The 16,309-nt window shown below is 44.5% G+C and overlaps 2 protein-coding genes across 7 annotated transcripts in view; one reads left to right on the plus strand and one right to left on the minus strand.

Annotated features, from left to right (window-relative positions):
• GRM8 (glutamate metabotropic receptor 8) overlaps nucleotides 1-11,276 on the minus strand; it is a 326,496-nt gene extending 315,220 nt beyond the window's left edge. For 2 of the 6 annotated variants that reach the window (XM_032106708.1, XM_032106712.1), the window contains exons 1-2: nucleotides 10,560-10,967; nucleotides 2,918-3,767 (exon numbers count right to left, since the gene is read on the minus strand). In XM_032106708.1, the coding sequence (XP_031962599.1) occupies nucleotides 2,918-3,427 (510 nt within the window). In that variant the 5' untranslated portion in view covers nucleotides 3,428-3,767; nucleotides 10,560-10,967. Of the gene's footprint in view, nucleotides 1-2,917; nucleotides 3,768-8,996; nucleotides 9,086-9,271; nucleotides 9,361-10,559; nucleotides 10,971-11,085 lie in introns of those variants that run through there. The other 4 variants (XM_032106709.1, XM_032106711.1, XM_032106710.1 and 1 more) reach the window with 4 other exon arrangements.
• On the plus strand, nucleotides 7,630-9,737 carry LOC116443119 (skin secretory protein xP2-like). Its single transcript, XM_032107011.1, has 3 exons — nucleotides 7,630-7,645; nucleotides 8,456-9,363; nucleotides 9,549-9,737. The coding sequence occupies exons 1-3, from the start codon at nucleotides 7,630-7,632 to the stop codon at nucleotides 9,636-9,638; spliced, it is 1,014 nt and encodes a 337-aa protein (XP_031962902.1). The 3' UTR covers nucleotides 9,639-9,737.
• Nucleotides 11,277-16,309: the final 5,033 nt, after the last annotated feature.

Below are 16,309 nucleotides of genomic sequence, written 5' to 3' on the forward strand. Positions count from 1 at the left end.
CCTTAATGTTTTGGACCTACGAAGGGTAAGTCCTATGGAAAATCACCTCCTAAGCAGCAATGCACCTCAAAATTCACAGAAGGAGAAGGGAGAGAGAAGAATTCAAGGCAAGCCATTTGATCAGGAGAAAGTCTATAGATAGAGGTCATTTTCTGTGGTGGCCTCCCTCCCCTCTTCTCATGAAAACACTTAGATAAAAGATTACCTTGACTATCAATCAAGGTTTATTCTATCCACCAGATCATCAGATAGGACTATTGACCTGTATGTTTTCTGTTGTAAAATCAATAAAAGAAAGAAAAAAAATTGTAAGAAAAAGAAAAATAGCAGCATAAAAATCCAAGCTGCTGAGAGTAGTATTTCTTAGGTTATCTTTGTGTATTCATATTGAGAGATACAATACACTTCTCACAATTTCATTACAAATTAAAATTTCGCTGGATAATAATATTCTCAAAAATATGTAGTCCTGACATTTCGGAACTTCAGAGTAGGTATTAAAGCAATACTGAACTTCAAATTATAGGTTCAACTTTCTAAATAGTACTGTTAAACAGAAACATGGATGAATCACACTCATCCTGGATAAAATGGAAACGGGCATTTGCATGACGGTGATTGCTGACTTCAATGAAAGTACAGGCATTTACCCCAGCTGCGTGTCCCACCTTGACATACATCAAGATACAGTAAACACAATTTCATGCCTGGAGCCTCTGTGAGCACGGGCCAAGGCCCAGGTCCTCAACTACAGAGCTGTGGGGATGCATCAGCTGAGAAGTTCAGCCTATGTCTTTGGTCTGAGTACAATCCAAATGGGGTTATACATGTAACTTTCTGGAAAATGACCCGTAATTTCCTAATACTCTTGACTATAACCAGTGTGAGTGGTTTCTACAGTGCTTCTAATGCAGAGCCTTATCCAGAAGACTTTACTCATAAAGAGATTCACTTCTGAGAGGAAGGTGTATAAACAGATTTCACACGTTGGTCCACCATTAGGCATTAAAGGTCATAATTTATCTTTTTTTTTACATTATTAAGAATATTTGTACAGGATCTATATTTAAAACTAAAAGAGATGTCTCCTCCTTCTGCCAGCAGCTGTCTTACATCAATTAAATGGGTAAATAAGATCTTTCCCCAGAGGGGATATCACGTGACCCTCTATTGATTAAGACTGCAGTAGAATGTTATTTGCAATCTTATTGCATAATGTAAATCAGGAGGTAGCTGTCAAGGTTTCAGAAGACAAATTGCTGCTATCTTAGACAATTCATAGGCCTCTTTCCTTCTTGCTGCTCTTAATTCACAGTTAATGCATGTCTTACTAGGCTTAGTTTCTTAAATCAGTCTATAGAACCGTATTCAACTCAAAACCGGGTGTAAGTCGTAGTCTACGTGGCCCTGCATTATAATGCGTATTAAAGTGACCATTCCATCTATCATTATTTCAGAAATATGCGTTATTTAATAGGATAGCACAACTTCAAAAAGGGACGTGAACTAAACAAAAGACACCTCCCACAACATGCATGATGGTTCCCAGGATAGATAAGCCTCCCCACCAGGCACAGCTCCAGAGGTGCTCTCCATGTAGAACATTTTTTTAGTCTTAGCTCAGTTTTGTGTACTTGATTTTCACAAGTAAAACATATGGCTAGAACTAGTCCACGACTCTCAAACCTGTGCAGTAACTGCAGCTGAGCATCAGTTTCAAGACTGAAAGGAATACCTGAAACAATCCAGCAGTCACTTTGTTCCTCCACTGAACTGTAAATCCATCATTATTTCCTTCAAGGAAGAACCAAAGGGAAGGACTAAAATCTCTATTCAAATGACTGAAATACACTTTGCCGAGAAACCGTAAGAAGAAGCCAATCTTCCTTTGCTACTGATCAATCTCAGTTACAACCATTAGAAAACAAATGCAACACTTTTCAAAATACATGACAGCAATATTAAACATTACCAGAATCTTCTGCACCAAAGTCAAAGAAGTGGTCTTTAAGTGAGTTTTGGTGATTGTAAAGTTGTATGAAATAAGGCGAGATTAATGGATGAGAAGAACAGTGGGTGGTAGGGCAGTAATAGATTCAGACATAAGTTACAGTTGTTCCATGTTCCATAGAAAAATGTGCTCAACTTACCATATCTGTTTGCCATTGCATAGGATTAAAAGTTAAACACCTGCTGCCTGATCTCTTCCATCCAAGTTGATTGATTCAAATGTGTTCATCTTCCCATCTAACTTAGCAAATTTAAAAGTGGCAGGTTTACTTTTCCATTATCTAGAATGTCTGAGCTTCATAAAGTATTTGAAAGCAAATGCCAGTAGAACTGTTGCCTAAAAATAAGCTCTCACAAAGTGATAACAAAGTCTGGAAAAAAATATCACCTTGTAGAAAATGTGGAGGAGGTTAAAATTTCAAGGAAATCAAAGATATTACAGCACATTTCATTTGGCTAGACATGCACATCAGTAGCACTAGATTATTACTGGCATATCTTTCTATGTAAGGAAATTATCTGGTCCTCCAACAAATGTATTTGTGTTAAAATCTTATATTTCATTCTCCTGGAAATTTGGGAAATCAATCCCAACCCAGTCTTGATGAGCATAAATGTTCAACATGGACCAAATTTGAGTAATATAAAGTAAGGATACAAATCCCTAAAGAGTTAAAATGTGCACAGATTGCTCAGAACTTTAAGAGAAGCACTTGGCACCTTAAAATTGGGTCTGAAAACACTGCTTTGAGGTGTTTTTTTCCCCTTTGCTTTGAAAGGGCAAACCAGCCATTTCAGATTTTGAATGTGGAAAGTGTCCTTTCTTTTTTGAAGGTATCACAACACAACTACTTCACTTATTTCATTCTTCTTTAAATTTAAAAGAAAGATAGAAAATGTTACTTACCTTAAAGAGTCTTAATATATTTGCAACCATAATGGACACAGAACTTGCTGCAGCACCTATCACACCTGATATCTTGTCTGGCTTAGTGAAAATAGGTGGGTCACCGTTTGCACACTTCACGTCTGAACCATCTTTTTCTATCAATGCTTGCACAAATGTTAAGGATTGCTCCAATGCATAAGTGTCCCTGGAACACGTATCAAGGATACGGACACCTAAGGTGATATTGGCAAGAAGATCAGGGTCTTTATTAATCTGATCAACTGCATACAGCATTGCCTCTAGTCTGTGGATCCCCTTCTCCTTCTTGAGCTCCCCACAAGGCACCCCTCTATCCCCTTTTGCGTGAACAGGGAACAGTCCTCCCAAGATGATGTCCCCATCCAGTCGAATGGAGTGGGCATATTCCTGGCCATGAGTTCTTTGCATCAGAGTGAGTATCCAGTAGAATTTGGCTGTTAACAGGAAGAAACAATGGCAGGAAACCAATCGTTTCCCTTCGTATACCATTTTCTCTGAAGACGTTGTTGCTATCCAGTATCCAGGTTTTCTTCTTGCTAAAGGATGAGGCTGACCATTTGAAGCTGCACTTTCTGGAGGCTACCATCAGTGCCCAATAAGTAATATAGAACCATGTGGTAGGTAGGTAGAAAAAAGGATCTCAGCAGAAGTACATAAAATGTGTTTTACAAAAGATGTCCACTGATGGAATGGGTTGACCAGCTTTTCTGAGGCGGTTTTTCAATTGCTCTTAACTGATGGTGAGGAGTAAGGTAGTATGTCTGGTCCTGATGATAAAAGGAGGTCAGTAGCTTATGTCCTTGTATTTTGCCCTACAGCTGAGGTACTTCTGGAAAAAAAATAAAAAATAGTTTTTAAAAAACAGTGAGAAATACCATTTACTTCAGCAGTTTTATACCTGTCACACAGTGTATTTACTTTTGAATAGCAGTTACATCACCTAGGTTTTACTTTCAATGTTCTTTAAGTGAGCAAATCTTGGCCTTCAGTGAATTTGAACACCTGGCTGCACTGTACTAGGAGCCAGGAAATTGATGATGCCAGCAGAGCAACAGCCGAATCAGGGGAACTAAACTTAGCTTGGTATTCAAATTCTGAACAGTTATTCATATCTACCTTCGCGTTGCGTGACACCCAGAAACAGACCTGATCCATAACACATTGTATTTTCTGTTTTGCTGCATTACTCTGTTCAACTGTATTATTCTGCTCCAGCCTACAGAAGTGCAATAACCACTTACACTCTCACTCCAGGAGAGGTCTCATTTATGACAATGGAGTAACCAGGGCGCCTGAATTTAAGTACTTCAGCCAATGCAGTACAAGTACAATTCAATTCATTTGAATGTTAAACTGATTATTTCTCCAATGGAATTCACTTTGGGGGGGGCTAACTATTTATCTAAATCTCCTTCAAGATAATGTCTAACACTAAATTATTTTTATGAAAAGGTAGCTGATTTCTCAAGCAAAAAGAGCACAACATATTATGTTGGGAAACCAGCTGAACATCCAACATTCCCTTTCCAACATTTGACTTGAGCTGAGGTTTAACATTAACAAGGTCTCTATTTTCTGCTTGCATTTGGACCACATTAAATAGGAACAATGTTGTGCCTGCACTGACATTTGGAGAGATCCCACTGATTTTAACGAGATGAGGATTTCAGCCTACATATTTAAACACCTGACTGACTGTTATAAATATCTCCAAATTTCCCACACTTTAATTCTCAAGTGAAGGCATTCATTTATTTCAATTCTTAACAAAATTATACATGCTTGAATAAATGTTTAAACTTCTGAGGAGAAGAAAGGGAAAAGTAATTTTACCTGATACTAGATTGGCACACTCTGGGCAATTGCATCTGAACCAGTCTCTCAATACATCTGTTAGAGGCTATGGAGAGCAGTGGACATCCTAAGCTACAATTCACCTGATCCTTTTCTTTAAAAAATTTTTATTTACTATGAAATTGATCACACTGAAAAAGTGTCTATGTCATTCCCTATACATAAAATCCAGGCATCAGGCTCATCTGTAAATATCTACTTTGTCCTTAGTGATCTGACTGGTTCCTACCAAAAATATGGTCACACTGAAAGACAACCACAGACAAAACCACAAAACTTTTATATATCATGTGGTAACAAAACTCAAAATTCACTTTGATAATGCTTTAAATTGATAATCCTCTCCTTACATTAATTTTGTTACGTTTTCCCTAAATGATAACACTAAGCTCAAAGATGTTGGAGTCTTCAAATTATGGCTATTTGAAGACCTGAGAAAAGGATTCACGATGGAAAGTCTTTTATTGAGTGTGAAAGTGTGTCACTCTGATTTGGTAATAGAACCAGTTGAAAATGAAAGATTTAATGGATATGAATAAAATCACTGCAACTGAGAGCAGCACACAGGACTTTCCATGCTTCTTGACATTTAGTTTTGCTTGAATTTGGCCCAGGGTTCAATAAAAATGAAACAAAGTCTATGCTGTTTTATGTGATAATCCCATCGTTCTCCCTTGGCTCTTTTTGGGCACACAGGTTACCAAGCTGCCTAGGCTTCAGCTCTGTGAGCCAAACTCAGAGTCATTCACAAACTGAACAACTTGACTCACACTACAGTGTGATTTGATCCAGGCCCATGGGATGTTTCTCACATGGTCCACGCTATAGAGAAAAGATTGAACTACTAACTAGCCACAATTATCTGTTGTTTTGACTGCCTTATTAGAAAAAGCCAGTTATGGGTTCAAAATAGTAAAGAGTATACCTAAAGTAGGCATGGAGGCAATTTGCTTCATGTTTCCACAATGAACTCATTAGTCCATGTATGTCTGCACAAACCAGACAAGGAGCAATTCACTAAGGGAATAAAAGATAAGACTACTCTTATTTAACACTATATGGAGAACAAGAAAGCGCCACTGAAAAAGAGAAAATATTCCCAAAGGAAAGAAATGCTGCTTTTTCTCTTTTTTAGCCACAGGTTAACTCCTTACAGCCAAAGAATGCCCAGAAATTAAAGCAAGTGTCAGTCTTAGTGCAAACAAATAGTGATGAATTCAACTATTGCAACCCAAATTCTAACAATAGAGAAGTTACAGTGAGCCCAAGCGCCAGTCTAATACTTTATCTGGAACTGACTGAAAATCAAATGAATTGGCAATTAGCATTTTTCAACATTATAGTCCTCATAAGCATTAATTGTTTTGCCTCAGCTTGCAAAGATTCCTGAAGAAGTATGTTTCTTATATCAAGTGTCCAGTGCTTGTCTGTAAAACAGAAATAAAATTTTAAAGTGTTCTTTTTAAAAATTTAAGACCTTTTAGTCTTTTTTTAATGTTACCTAAGAAATAAAAGCTTCTATTATACTGCCTAACTTATTCATGGCACACTGCTTTTTATATATTGATTAATATTACCTTTTACAGAACATTGCAAGTCTGTGTAGCTAAGCAGGAAGCATATGATCTAAATTAATTCCATTTTTATCAATGAATTTTAGTGAAAAAAGCATAGGCCTCTGGGCTATAAAGCCTGAATGAACTTTTCTCATGTGCAGAGATTTCATTTGAAGTAAAATGCTGTCCTTTTCCAATTGACCATAAAAGTTTGAATTAATGCAAATATATTCTTGATTTACCATGTTCCCCACTGTAGTAGTTGGTGTTCACTAGCAACTTGAGTTCAGAGAAGAAAATTTATATATTTCCCCAGCACAGCCCGGGAGTAAGTGCACCACAAAGCCTCTCTTCCAGTCACCTTGTAATACATGTTTCTCTTGGGTTTATTTCATTAAAAATATCTGGCATTATCAGAACATATTGCTATTTTTAAAGTCAGTATTTCAGCACAAACCTCCACTTGTTCTGCTAGAATATATATTTATTTTTAAACCTAAGGAGGCGGGGTACTGCAAGACAGGGGAGATGGAAACTTCTGCATGTAGTGTCTGGTTCTGAAATTACTTCCTTCATGAAATCATTCAGCTTTATCAGATATTTGGTACTCAAGGTTGCATATTTTTTTGCACCACACTGCCAGAACCAATGCATCAGAATGAACCCAGACCAGTCATTACTCCAACCGCACACTCATTGCACTAAGAGACAAGCTCGTTATGGAACCTCTTTATGTTAATGAAATGGTCTAAATAATGAGTTGAGTGACAGATAAATACTTAAGTAAATATAGGAAATGTTTCTATTTTGTTAATGAGGTTCCTGAAAGAGCCGTCTTCAGCTGGCACTGAAGTCTTCACTGAAAACATGTAGAAGGATTCAATATGTTCATCAGGAAATACAGTTTTAAAAAATCTCACAATTACAGACAGCCGCAGGAGCGAGGAGTACTCTCTGCAGCATAAGCAGGATGGACATTTTACAGCTGACATTGCTACGCACACAGACATGAACCCTTTACTGAGGGAGTAAGGGTAAAGTAAAATAAGCTATCAAGTGAGGGGGAAAATACCTCAGAAAAAATACTTAAAATTTTGTTTGAGTCAAAAAACTAATTTGTCATTGCATTTAAAGCATGGTTAGAACTGCACTAAAATAAAATAAAACAAATATTCTGTGAATTAGGATAGGAGAAGTTCTAGAGTGAAAACCCATTCACAAAAAATCAGATTGTCCAGTCAATACAAAACTGATCTGGTTTTACTGAATGAAAACAAAATAATGGCAATTTCCGTTGGTAAGTTCTGAGAAGGAAAAAAAAAGAACAAATGTGATTATTTTGATGTTTTACTACTGACACCTCTGAACAATGAAAGAATTATTTTACTAACATTACTCAATGTTCACAGAAGTTGCTTCTTTCTCCTGTACAGCATTCCACAATAAGCAAATAGCTAAATTTTCACACAGAACAGGTAGAGTTGCCACCTGCATACAGTAGCCCGACACATATAGAAGATTAATGGGTTTTGCTGACAACAAAAGGGAATTTGGAAAACCTTTGGCCTTGACATCGCTACTCCTAACTTGCAAGAGAATTCTTCACTGATGTGAGTAGTCTTATCTACCTTGGCTCTTCTGTAATGGTTTGCTGTGCCCCTGCCACAGAGGTAACCTTTACCCAATAATCAGGACTTCAAGGCAAATCACTCTCAGCATCTCATTTACAGGAACTATTACAGGAACCCTATGCAGTCTGATGTCTCCCCTCAGTCTGATCAGCCCCTTTTCAAATACCCCAGAGCACCTGCCTTCACTTCCTACTCTGCAAATATCCATTTACCAACGAGCTACCCTGTGAAAATCTGGCACAGGTCCTTCTGCTGGAGTGAGAACGGAGAGGAGCCTACAATTTTTAAAAAGGAAACAACATTGAATATTTTCATCTGCCCTTGGTTGGACTTAAAGATGAATGAACCCCATCACTATTAACTCCTTTAGAACAGGTTCCACCTCTGGTCTAGCAAGTGATGATCAAGATTTTCCCAGGCACCCTAGGAGAGCTTTCTCTGTTGTTTCTGCTTTCATTTGACCCTCTTCCCACTAGAATCTCGCTCCCCAGTCTGCACAGCTAGGTTCAGAGCAGGCGCTGCTGGTGCAGCCCGGTGCCCTGCAAGAACGGCTCTGCCCCGACAAACGCAGCCGCCCGCCGAAATCGTCCCGGGGCACCCTGCGGGAAAATCCCACACTGCGTCCACGCCCGATCCCGGCGACGGCCCCGGCGAGCCGGCGAGTCCCCCAGGCAAGTCCCCCGGGCGAGCACCACTCCGCACCCCGCTCTCCGTATCCCGCTGTCTGTATCCGGCGCATCGCGCGCCCCTGCACAGCACTCCGAGCAGCATCCCGCGAACCGCACCCGCGCCCTCCGCACAGCACAGCGCAGCGAACTGCGCGGACCCTGCACAGCACCCCGCGCACTCGGCACCGCACGGCGCACAGCACCGCGCCCGGCACCCCGCGCACATCGCACAGCGCACCCCGCACCGCACCCCGCACAGCGCTCCGCACCGCACGCCGCTCTCTGCCCCTCCGCCCCTCTCCGCCTGCCTCCGGCGCACACCGCCGGGAGCGAACAGCCGGCCACGCACCGGCTTTCCGCGCGGCTCCTCCGTGCTTTCCCGGCTTATCGCGTGCTCGGTACCTTTCCCGGCCCGAGGAAGGGTTACCGCAGCCAGGCCGGCCCCGCCCAGCGGAGGGGCCCGGGGAGCGTCCCTGGGCTGGGCGAGCCGGCTCTCCCCGAGCAACTCCGCGACCATCGCCCATCACCGCTGCGCTTCTCCCTTGAAGGGAGCCCCCTATTGTTCTCCACTTTACTTAGCCGAGCGATTTATTATTTTTCTTCTCTTTCCAGGCTCATCCGTACCCCAGCTGGCGTGCGCTGTGGAGGGATTCCGGCACAGCCTCGTCGCGGCTCTCCTCGCAGCCTCGCTCCTTCCAGCGAGCGGCCGTAGGAAGGTTTGAGCTGCCTCCCGCCGCGGCCTTGCAGCCCAGGCGGGCCATGGGCGGGGGACGACGGGCACATGAGGATCTCCCGGCTGGAGCCAGGCTCCGCCGGTCCCCTCCGAACCCTGGTCGCCGGCCGGGAGGACTACACCTCCGTCAGCGGCGATGCAAAAACAAGTGACGCCTTTTATTTCCAGCCGCCGGTGATTTCTTCCTCTCCTTGCATCAACTGGTCAGCTTTAATGCGCTTCTGCTCCCCCCTCGAAGCAAACCTAAGTCTCTTTTAATGAATCCCTGGTCCCAGAGGTCAGAAGCTTGCAAACTTCGAAATGCCAACGCCGGATTTCCATGCAGTTTGGGTCACTGATTAATTTTTTATGACTTGATTTGTGCTGTACGGGTTTTTTTGTTTGGCTTTTTTTTTTTCGTTTCTCTGGTTTTTTGTTGCTGTTGGTTGGTTTGTTTGGGTTGGGTTTTTAACCGTGTCATACATTCACCTGCCAACACTTCGCATTCCTGCAACCAGGGCTGGGGATGCTGCTCCACGCCGAGGACATTTAAGCCCTTGCCTTGTGCCCGCCCGTACAGCCTCTTGCCTTCTTCCTCGGGGCAAGAAGCCCCCGAAGCCCGGCGGGGATCCTCCTGCCCCTTGCCTCCCCAAGGACGCGGGGGTTTCCCCTGAGGAGCCAAAGAAGCTGAGGCCACCCGGCAAGGTATGGGCGGGCGGCCGGCACCTCGCCCGACCCCGGCCCCGGAGAACTTGGCGGCGGCGGGCAGGGCTGGCCCGTGCCCCCGGAGCGGCGGCAGCCCACTCTTCCCTCCGGCCCAGCGAAACATGAACAAGGCGGCGGGAGCGCGGGGGAACCCCTGTGCCCCCCTCCCCCGGGGGTGGGAGAAGACCCGGCTAAGGCGGCCAGGGGGAGACCTCACTGCTCGGGAGCTCCGAGATTCTCCCTTTTTGCTCGCTGCTGTGACGGCACCGTGTCCGGGATCTCTTTCGTTAGATCTGATTGGGGGAGGATATTGACAATAAAAATTATAAATAATTAACATAAAAAAATAAAAGCCCCCGGCGCCACGAAGCAGGTGGAGAGAATTGCCCAGGATTCCCAGCCCAAAAATCTTAACTGAGGCAAACTCGCATTATTTGCCTTCTCCTCTTTGCTTAAAATAAGAACTAAACACGACACACACAGATACACAAATACCTTGATCGAAAAGAGTGTCATATCCATGTTACTGTTGAGGTGCCTGGAATTATACTTGGTGTCGATCGGGAATAGCATGAGGTAATTTCTGTACAAGCCTCGTCTCAGACAGCTTCCCCCAGCAGCGTCAGCTTAATATGCGAGAGCTCAGTCTGGGACAGGTATCCAGGAGAGCGGTTTCAGTCGCGCTGTTTAACACTCGCGAACAGCCAAGCCGAGCCTGCTCCACTGACTCCTTCCTCACTTCTCATCCCTTCGCCTAAAAAAAAAACCAACCCACAAGGTAACTTTTTGGGGTCAGTGGCTCAGCCCCCGTGACGATACCAACCCTCCGCTGCCTTGCCGCTCAGTCGCAGCGGTGGACACACGCACCGGCCCGACAGAGCCGTTCACAGATAAGCAAGGAAACACCTCAGCCCCCGCCCCCGGCCCAGCCCCCCGCGCCGGCGGAGCGGTGCGCGCCAGGAGCCCACGGCTCGGAACGCTCGGGCTCCGGCGGGAGCGGCACGGCGCTCCCTGCGCTTACCGCGGCTCTGGCGGGACGGGCGCGGCACGGAACCGCGTGGCGCGGCACGGAACCGCGTGGCACGGCACGGAACGGCTCAGCGCGGCGGGGCGCGGCTCGGCTCGGCACAGCGGGGCGGACGCGCAGCCACACTTGTAGCTGTTCTTGGTGCTGAAGGAGGCGGCGCTCCGCGGCAGGGCAGGGCAGGGCAGGGCAGGGCAGGGCAGGGCAGGGCAGGGCAGGGCACGGCACGGCACGGCACGGCACGGCACGGCACGGCACGGCACGGAATCCCCAGCTGGTCGCGGGCTGCGGCTCCGGGCCCGCCCGCCCGCGGTCGGCACCGCCCTCCTCCGGCACACCCGCTCCGCCCGGGGCGCGGTGCCCGGCGAACGCGTGCCGCGGGATTTCCGAGCGGGGGAAGCCAGTAAGGCTGAGGCTGTGGCAGTGGGGGAGCGGGAGCAAGGAAGGGGTCACCGGCGCGGGCCGGGTCTGTTTAATGCGGTCTCCCCCAGGGTGCGGGGCCTCCATCTCCACCCCGCCTTCCGCGGACTCGCGTCCCCCGCCCTAGGATCGATGACACGGGATAAGATTCCCGACGCTCTTTGTCCCGTCCCCGGTTTTGGGCCGCAGCTCGGATGCCGGGTGGCGGAGTTCCCATTTATCCCCAGGCACCAGGGAGGTTTCGGCAGCGCGGAGCCGGGGCCAGCCCGGAGGGTGAGGGGCACAGCCGGGAGCACCTCGCCGCAAGGCTCTGGAAGTTCGCTCCTCTCCTAAAGGCTGCCCAGCACACCACCACGGCACAGGGATGCCCCGCGCCGCCCGGCGGGAGCGCCCGGCCCGCCCCGCGGAGCCGCGGGAGCGCAGCCCCGGCGGGGCCGCACCGCCCGCCCGGGAGCGCCCGCCGCAGCCTCGGTGAGAAGGTTCCACCTCGGTGAGAAGGTTCCACCTCGGTGAGAAGGTTCCACCTCGAGGGCGCTGCCCGCAACTGCACCCGCGGCGCGGCCCCCGCACGGCTCGGCCCGGCCCGGCCCCGGGGGCAGGACAGGGCTCCAAACCCCACGGTTCGGAGGCCGGCTCGTCAGGCTCCTGCCACCAACCAGATCTCTTCCATCTTCCCTTTTCACGCTAGTCTGAACTACTTTCCTCAAAAGGAATAATATTTTTCTTTGCTTTGCCCAGGGCTGGCTCACTTACTCAGAACATCACTGCTGGAAGGAGGAATTCTAAGAGTGCTCAAATATGTCCAACCCGTGCTTCCATGATCATCTTTGTTGTGTGCTACTGCTTGTGTTTATGTTAAAGGCCTGCCCCAGGCAAACCACGGGACTCAGACAATATTCGATGAGTCGTTCAAGCCTGTAACTTCTCTTATGGAAAACGTCTTTTACAATTGCAAAATGGCTCTGGGAGACCAGCCAGGTCTTAGGCAGGATACATTATCTCATGTTTGCATTTGTTTTTTCTCAAAACTTTCCATGACAGAAGATGGAGGAGATGTTATTTCAGTGATCTATCTCAGAAATCTGGAATATAGTTGTATCGGTGACTATGTGTCCTGATGTCCAACCACGAGCAAAACTCCATTTAAAAGTGGATATCCTCCTTTACTCCCATCAGGAAAATAAGCTGTGCATGAGTTATCATCAGTGTTGGATAGACCAATTTCAAACTGTATTTATACTCTGCCTCTCCAGCAGCTTAACAGAAAGTTCAGCAAAGCAAAACCAAGTGATGTCCTGAGGGCATAGCTGATGCCTGAACTCTTGTGCGAATCTTGCAGCTGGAGAAGCAGGCTGAGGTCAAAAGGATACAGAAACCTCCAATGTGCTTCCAGCTTGGCCACCAACCTGAATGTAACCTGATGCCTCCCCCTATTTCTTCTAGCCACATCTTTTCTACAGCACAGTTTTGGGGACATTGAGAGTATTTCTTTTACACATATTTACAGTGAGTACTGCAATGACTTTTTTGGTGGGGATATGATACATAAATGCATAACTGAAGTTTGCTGTGTTTTAACTAAATTCAAACAGAGAAAATTAATTAGGGGGGAGGGAAGATAATTAGAAGCTTTACATGAAAATGGCCATTCAGTGAGGATAGATGACATAGCAGAGAGGCAAAACACAACCATGATTCTTTGAGCAGGATTCGTTCTGATTCAAACCCAACAGTAGCTAATGTCAGTTTGTACAGAAGGCTAATGTCAGGGCTGGTGACAACTACTACCCACACAAGTAACTTGGAAGGCAAGAAATCCAGTTCTGGAGACCAACCTGTCATAAAGGACCTCTTAAACCATTTTTTTTAAAGTGCGAACTCCTGACTGTCACAAGCAGCATCTGACACGTAACGAGACTGGCATGGCCATGCTAAAATGGATCGTAGAGGCACGGCCTGAAAGGCTGCAGGTTTAACTACTGCCTGGAATAAATGCTGACTGTAAACAGCTCTTTAAAGCCAAATGCATCAGTCAGTCTCTGTGCCTCTGTTTCTCTTACACAGAAGATGTTGATCCTCAATGTATCCAAGCAGTGTATCCAGTGCCATTTTGCAATTGCAATTGGCAAAGAAACTCATGTTCCAATAGCGCTCTTCCATAACCTCAATCACCAGTACAGTTTTTAATGACATTCAAATGAAGCTGATTTTTTTTTAACTTTGAAATGGTGTGAAGTAAGGCACTCTGAGTTCTGGATGAGGTTTTTGTTGCTACTCAGGTGAGAAATGTGACTGAGTCATTCAAATATGGGAATTAAACCCACAAAGGCAATAAAACCTCTTGAATAATCACTGTTCAGCAAAAGCCTGCTGATTAATAGACATTAAAGAATACAGAACCACAAAGTCATTGACTTCCATTAAAGTGATAGTGCATACTATGGTTAGAAGATGTTTCAGAATAAGAGTGCTTGAATTTTTCAAGAAACATAATCATTATAAAGAAAAGAACTTGAAACTTGGGTGCTTTGTGTGCACTTTAAGACTAATATTTTACTACAAATTTTATTTGTGTGGAGAAAAAAGAAAAGCTGGAGAAAAGACATTTCACAGCAGTAACTATGACAGAAAGTATTATCTGAAGGCCAAAGAAAGTGTGCAACCATCTGTAAAATAGAATATACCTTTAGAAGGCCCCAACTGTGGCTTATTTCAAATACATGTTTCAGCAGTGAACAGGAGATGTAAAAGCTTAAACTTTAAAAAGAAAGATAGCCATCATGTAGGAAAGGTAGCATGGTTTCCAGGGAAGCTATTTTCAGAAGCAGATTATTTTCAGTTTCTAATTTCCAAATCTGTCTAAAAAACTCCAGTGTACAAGAAGATTTTAGCAGCTAGAAACCATTGCCCTGCTGGAAGGAGCAGCATAAGAACACTATTCAGTTAATGGGGTTTTGAAACTTTTGAAACAGCAGGAGACTTAGTCCCACCACAGCCAAACTATGAAGCAGAGCAGAACAGATCTGGTGGCAGCTACCACAGTCAGCACATCCCAGAGACTGCTAGACAAGTCTCAGTGCTGAGGCAAGTCTGGGGTCGAGCCAGGAAGTCAAGCCGGAAAATCAGAATCTTCATTAGAGTGGTACATGGCAAGGCACAAGCATGGCTACAACAGCTCAGGGAAGGGCAAAGAAGGAATATCAGAGCTTAAAAATCTTCTAAGTGATGCTGGGGAGCCCAAAGGAGATTTCTTACAGCTTTCTCACAAAGCTGTCTCCTCAGCAGCCTCACCCAGGGTCACACCACTGCGTCATGTCAGAGTTGCTTTGACCATTGGTGCCAGAGCCATAGGAGCAGAGTAGGGCTCTTGGTCCTCACTTATATACTGGTCAAAGTCTTCTGTCATATTCTCTTACATCTTCCTTTTCTGCACAGAGCTAGAGGATGACAGTGACACATCTGTCCTGAACGTCATAAAACTTGACAGATTTTCTTAATGCACAGTATAAGAATTTGCCTCTCAATGTGATTGAAATGTGAAGGAGACACATCTAGAAGTCAAAAATGGTGGACAAATACTACATTTAAGTGAAGGATATAGTATATTTACAAATCAAATACAGTGTTTCCAAAATACGAGTGGATGATGAATCTGCAAAATACTCTCCCACACCAGTCAGAACTCTGAAGTCAGCAGAGAGGGTTGTGAAGCAAAATAACATTTTCTAAAGAGAAGATACTTGATGCTAATTAACTAAAAATTACAACACCCCCAAAGGGAGTTATCCATTCTTACACTGTTATAATGGGGACAGTCTCCACTAGCATGTCCTCTAGAATAATGACTGTATAGTTTTATAACAGTAAAGTATCTATACAGGTACTAAGTTCAGCTGCTTCTAAACCCCTATTTTTTGATTTTGTCCTTCAGTAAAGGAAAAATGAAATCATGTTTAAGAGTGTCTTTCACTCTAAGCCACTTTACAAAAACTGATAAAAAGCTATATATAGTGATTACTTCACCAGCCTTTGAAATGCTGACATCTTTGAGGTGAGGTACGAAAAAGGTTTATAAATCAGAAAGCAAAGCCACATCACCTTTTCAACATGTGAGCCATAACCTTTCCTCTTAAATGACAGTAGATGGATACCACTATTTTACATAGCTGTAAAAAAAATTTGTATTATATACCCTTCCAAATAAGTTATTTGCATATAATGTCATTTGCCAAAGTCAAGTGGAGCTGATCAGGTTCTGCCTTGTTCCAGCCACCTTGTAGAGTGCTGGCAAAATCCTCTCAGTTAGCAATGCATGGAAATAGCTAATCTTCAAATCTGGTACTCCTATCATTTTTTGTGGACAGCAGAATCTATCAGAAGACTTTTCTAAACTAAGCGTGCAAAATCTCTGTGTACTCCCTAGATAGAAAGAGACATACTCAAGGCTTGATATAAAGTAAACTTTGATTCTACTTTTAATACTGCCTATTAGACAACCAGAAAACAAACCATTAATCTATCATCTAGACTCCAAGGCATTGCACTGCACAGCCAAACATTTCTTTTCATGGCTTGTTGCAGAAGCAATAGAATTTTAGCTCTAGGAATCATAAGAATCATCAAAATCATGAAGGAAGACTCATTTGAAGTAAAAAATATATTTTGCTTAAATGTGATTGTAAGTTTAAATGTTGCAAGACCCACCCTCATGCAGCAGAGAGCAGGAAGAACATTTTTGATGAGGCTCTGAGAATTCCCCTAAACCCATGGCTTCCATACAGTGTCCATACAGGCAGCAGAT

The sequence above is a fragment of the Corvus moneduloides genome, chromosome 4, assembly GCF_009650955.1.
Source record: "Corvus moneduloides isolate bCorMon1 chromosome 4, bCorMon1.pri, whole genome shotgun sequence".
Classification (NCBI taxonomy): domain Eukaryota; kingdom Metazoa; phylum Chordata; class Aves; order Passeriformes; family Corvidae; genus Corvus; species Corvus moneduloides.

Coding starts and splice junctions, on each gene's coding strand:
- LOC116443119 (XM_032107011.1), top strand. Junction 9,364..9,548: donor CAGCGAGCGGCCGTAGGAAG/GTTTGAGCTGCC, acceptor TTTTATTTCCAG/CCGCCGGTGATTTCTTCCTC.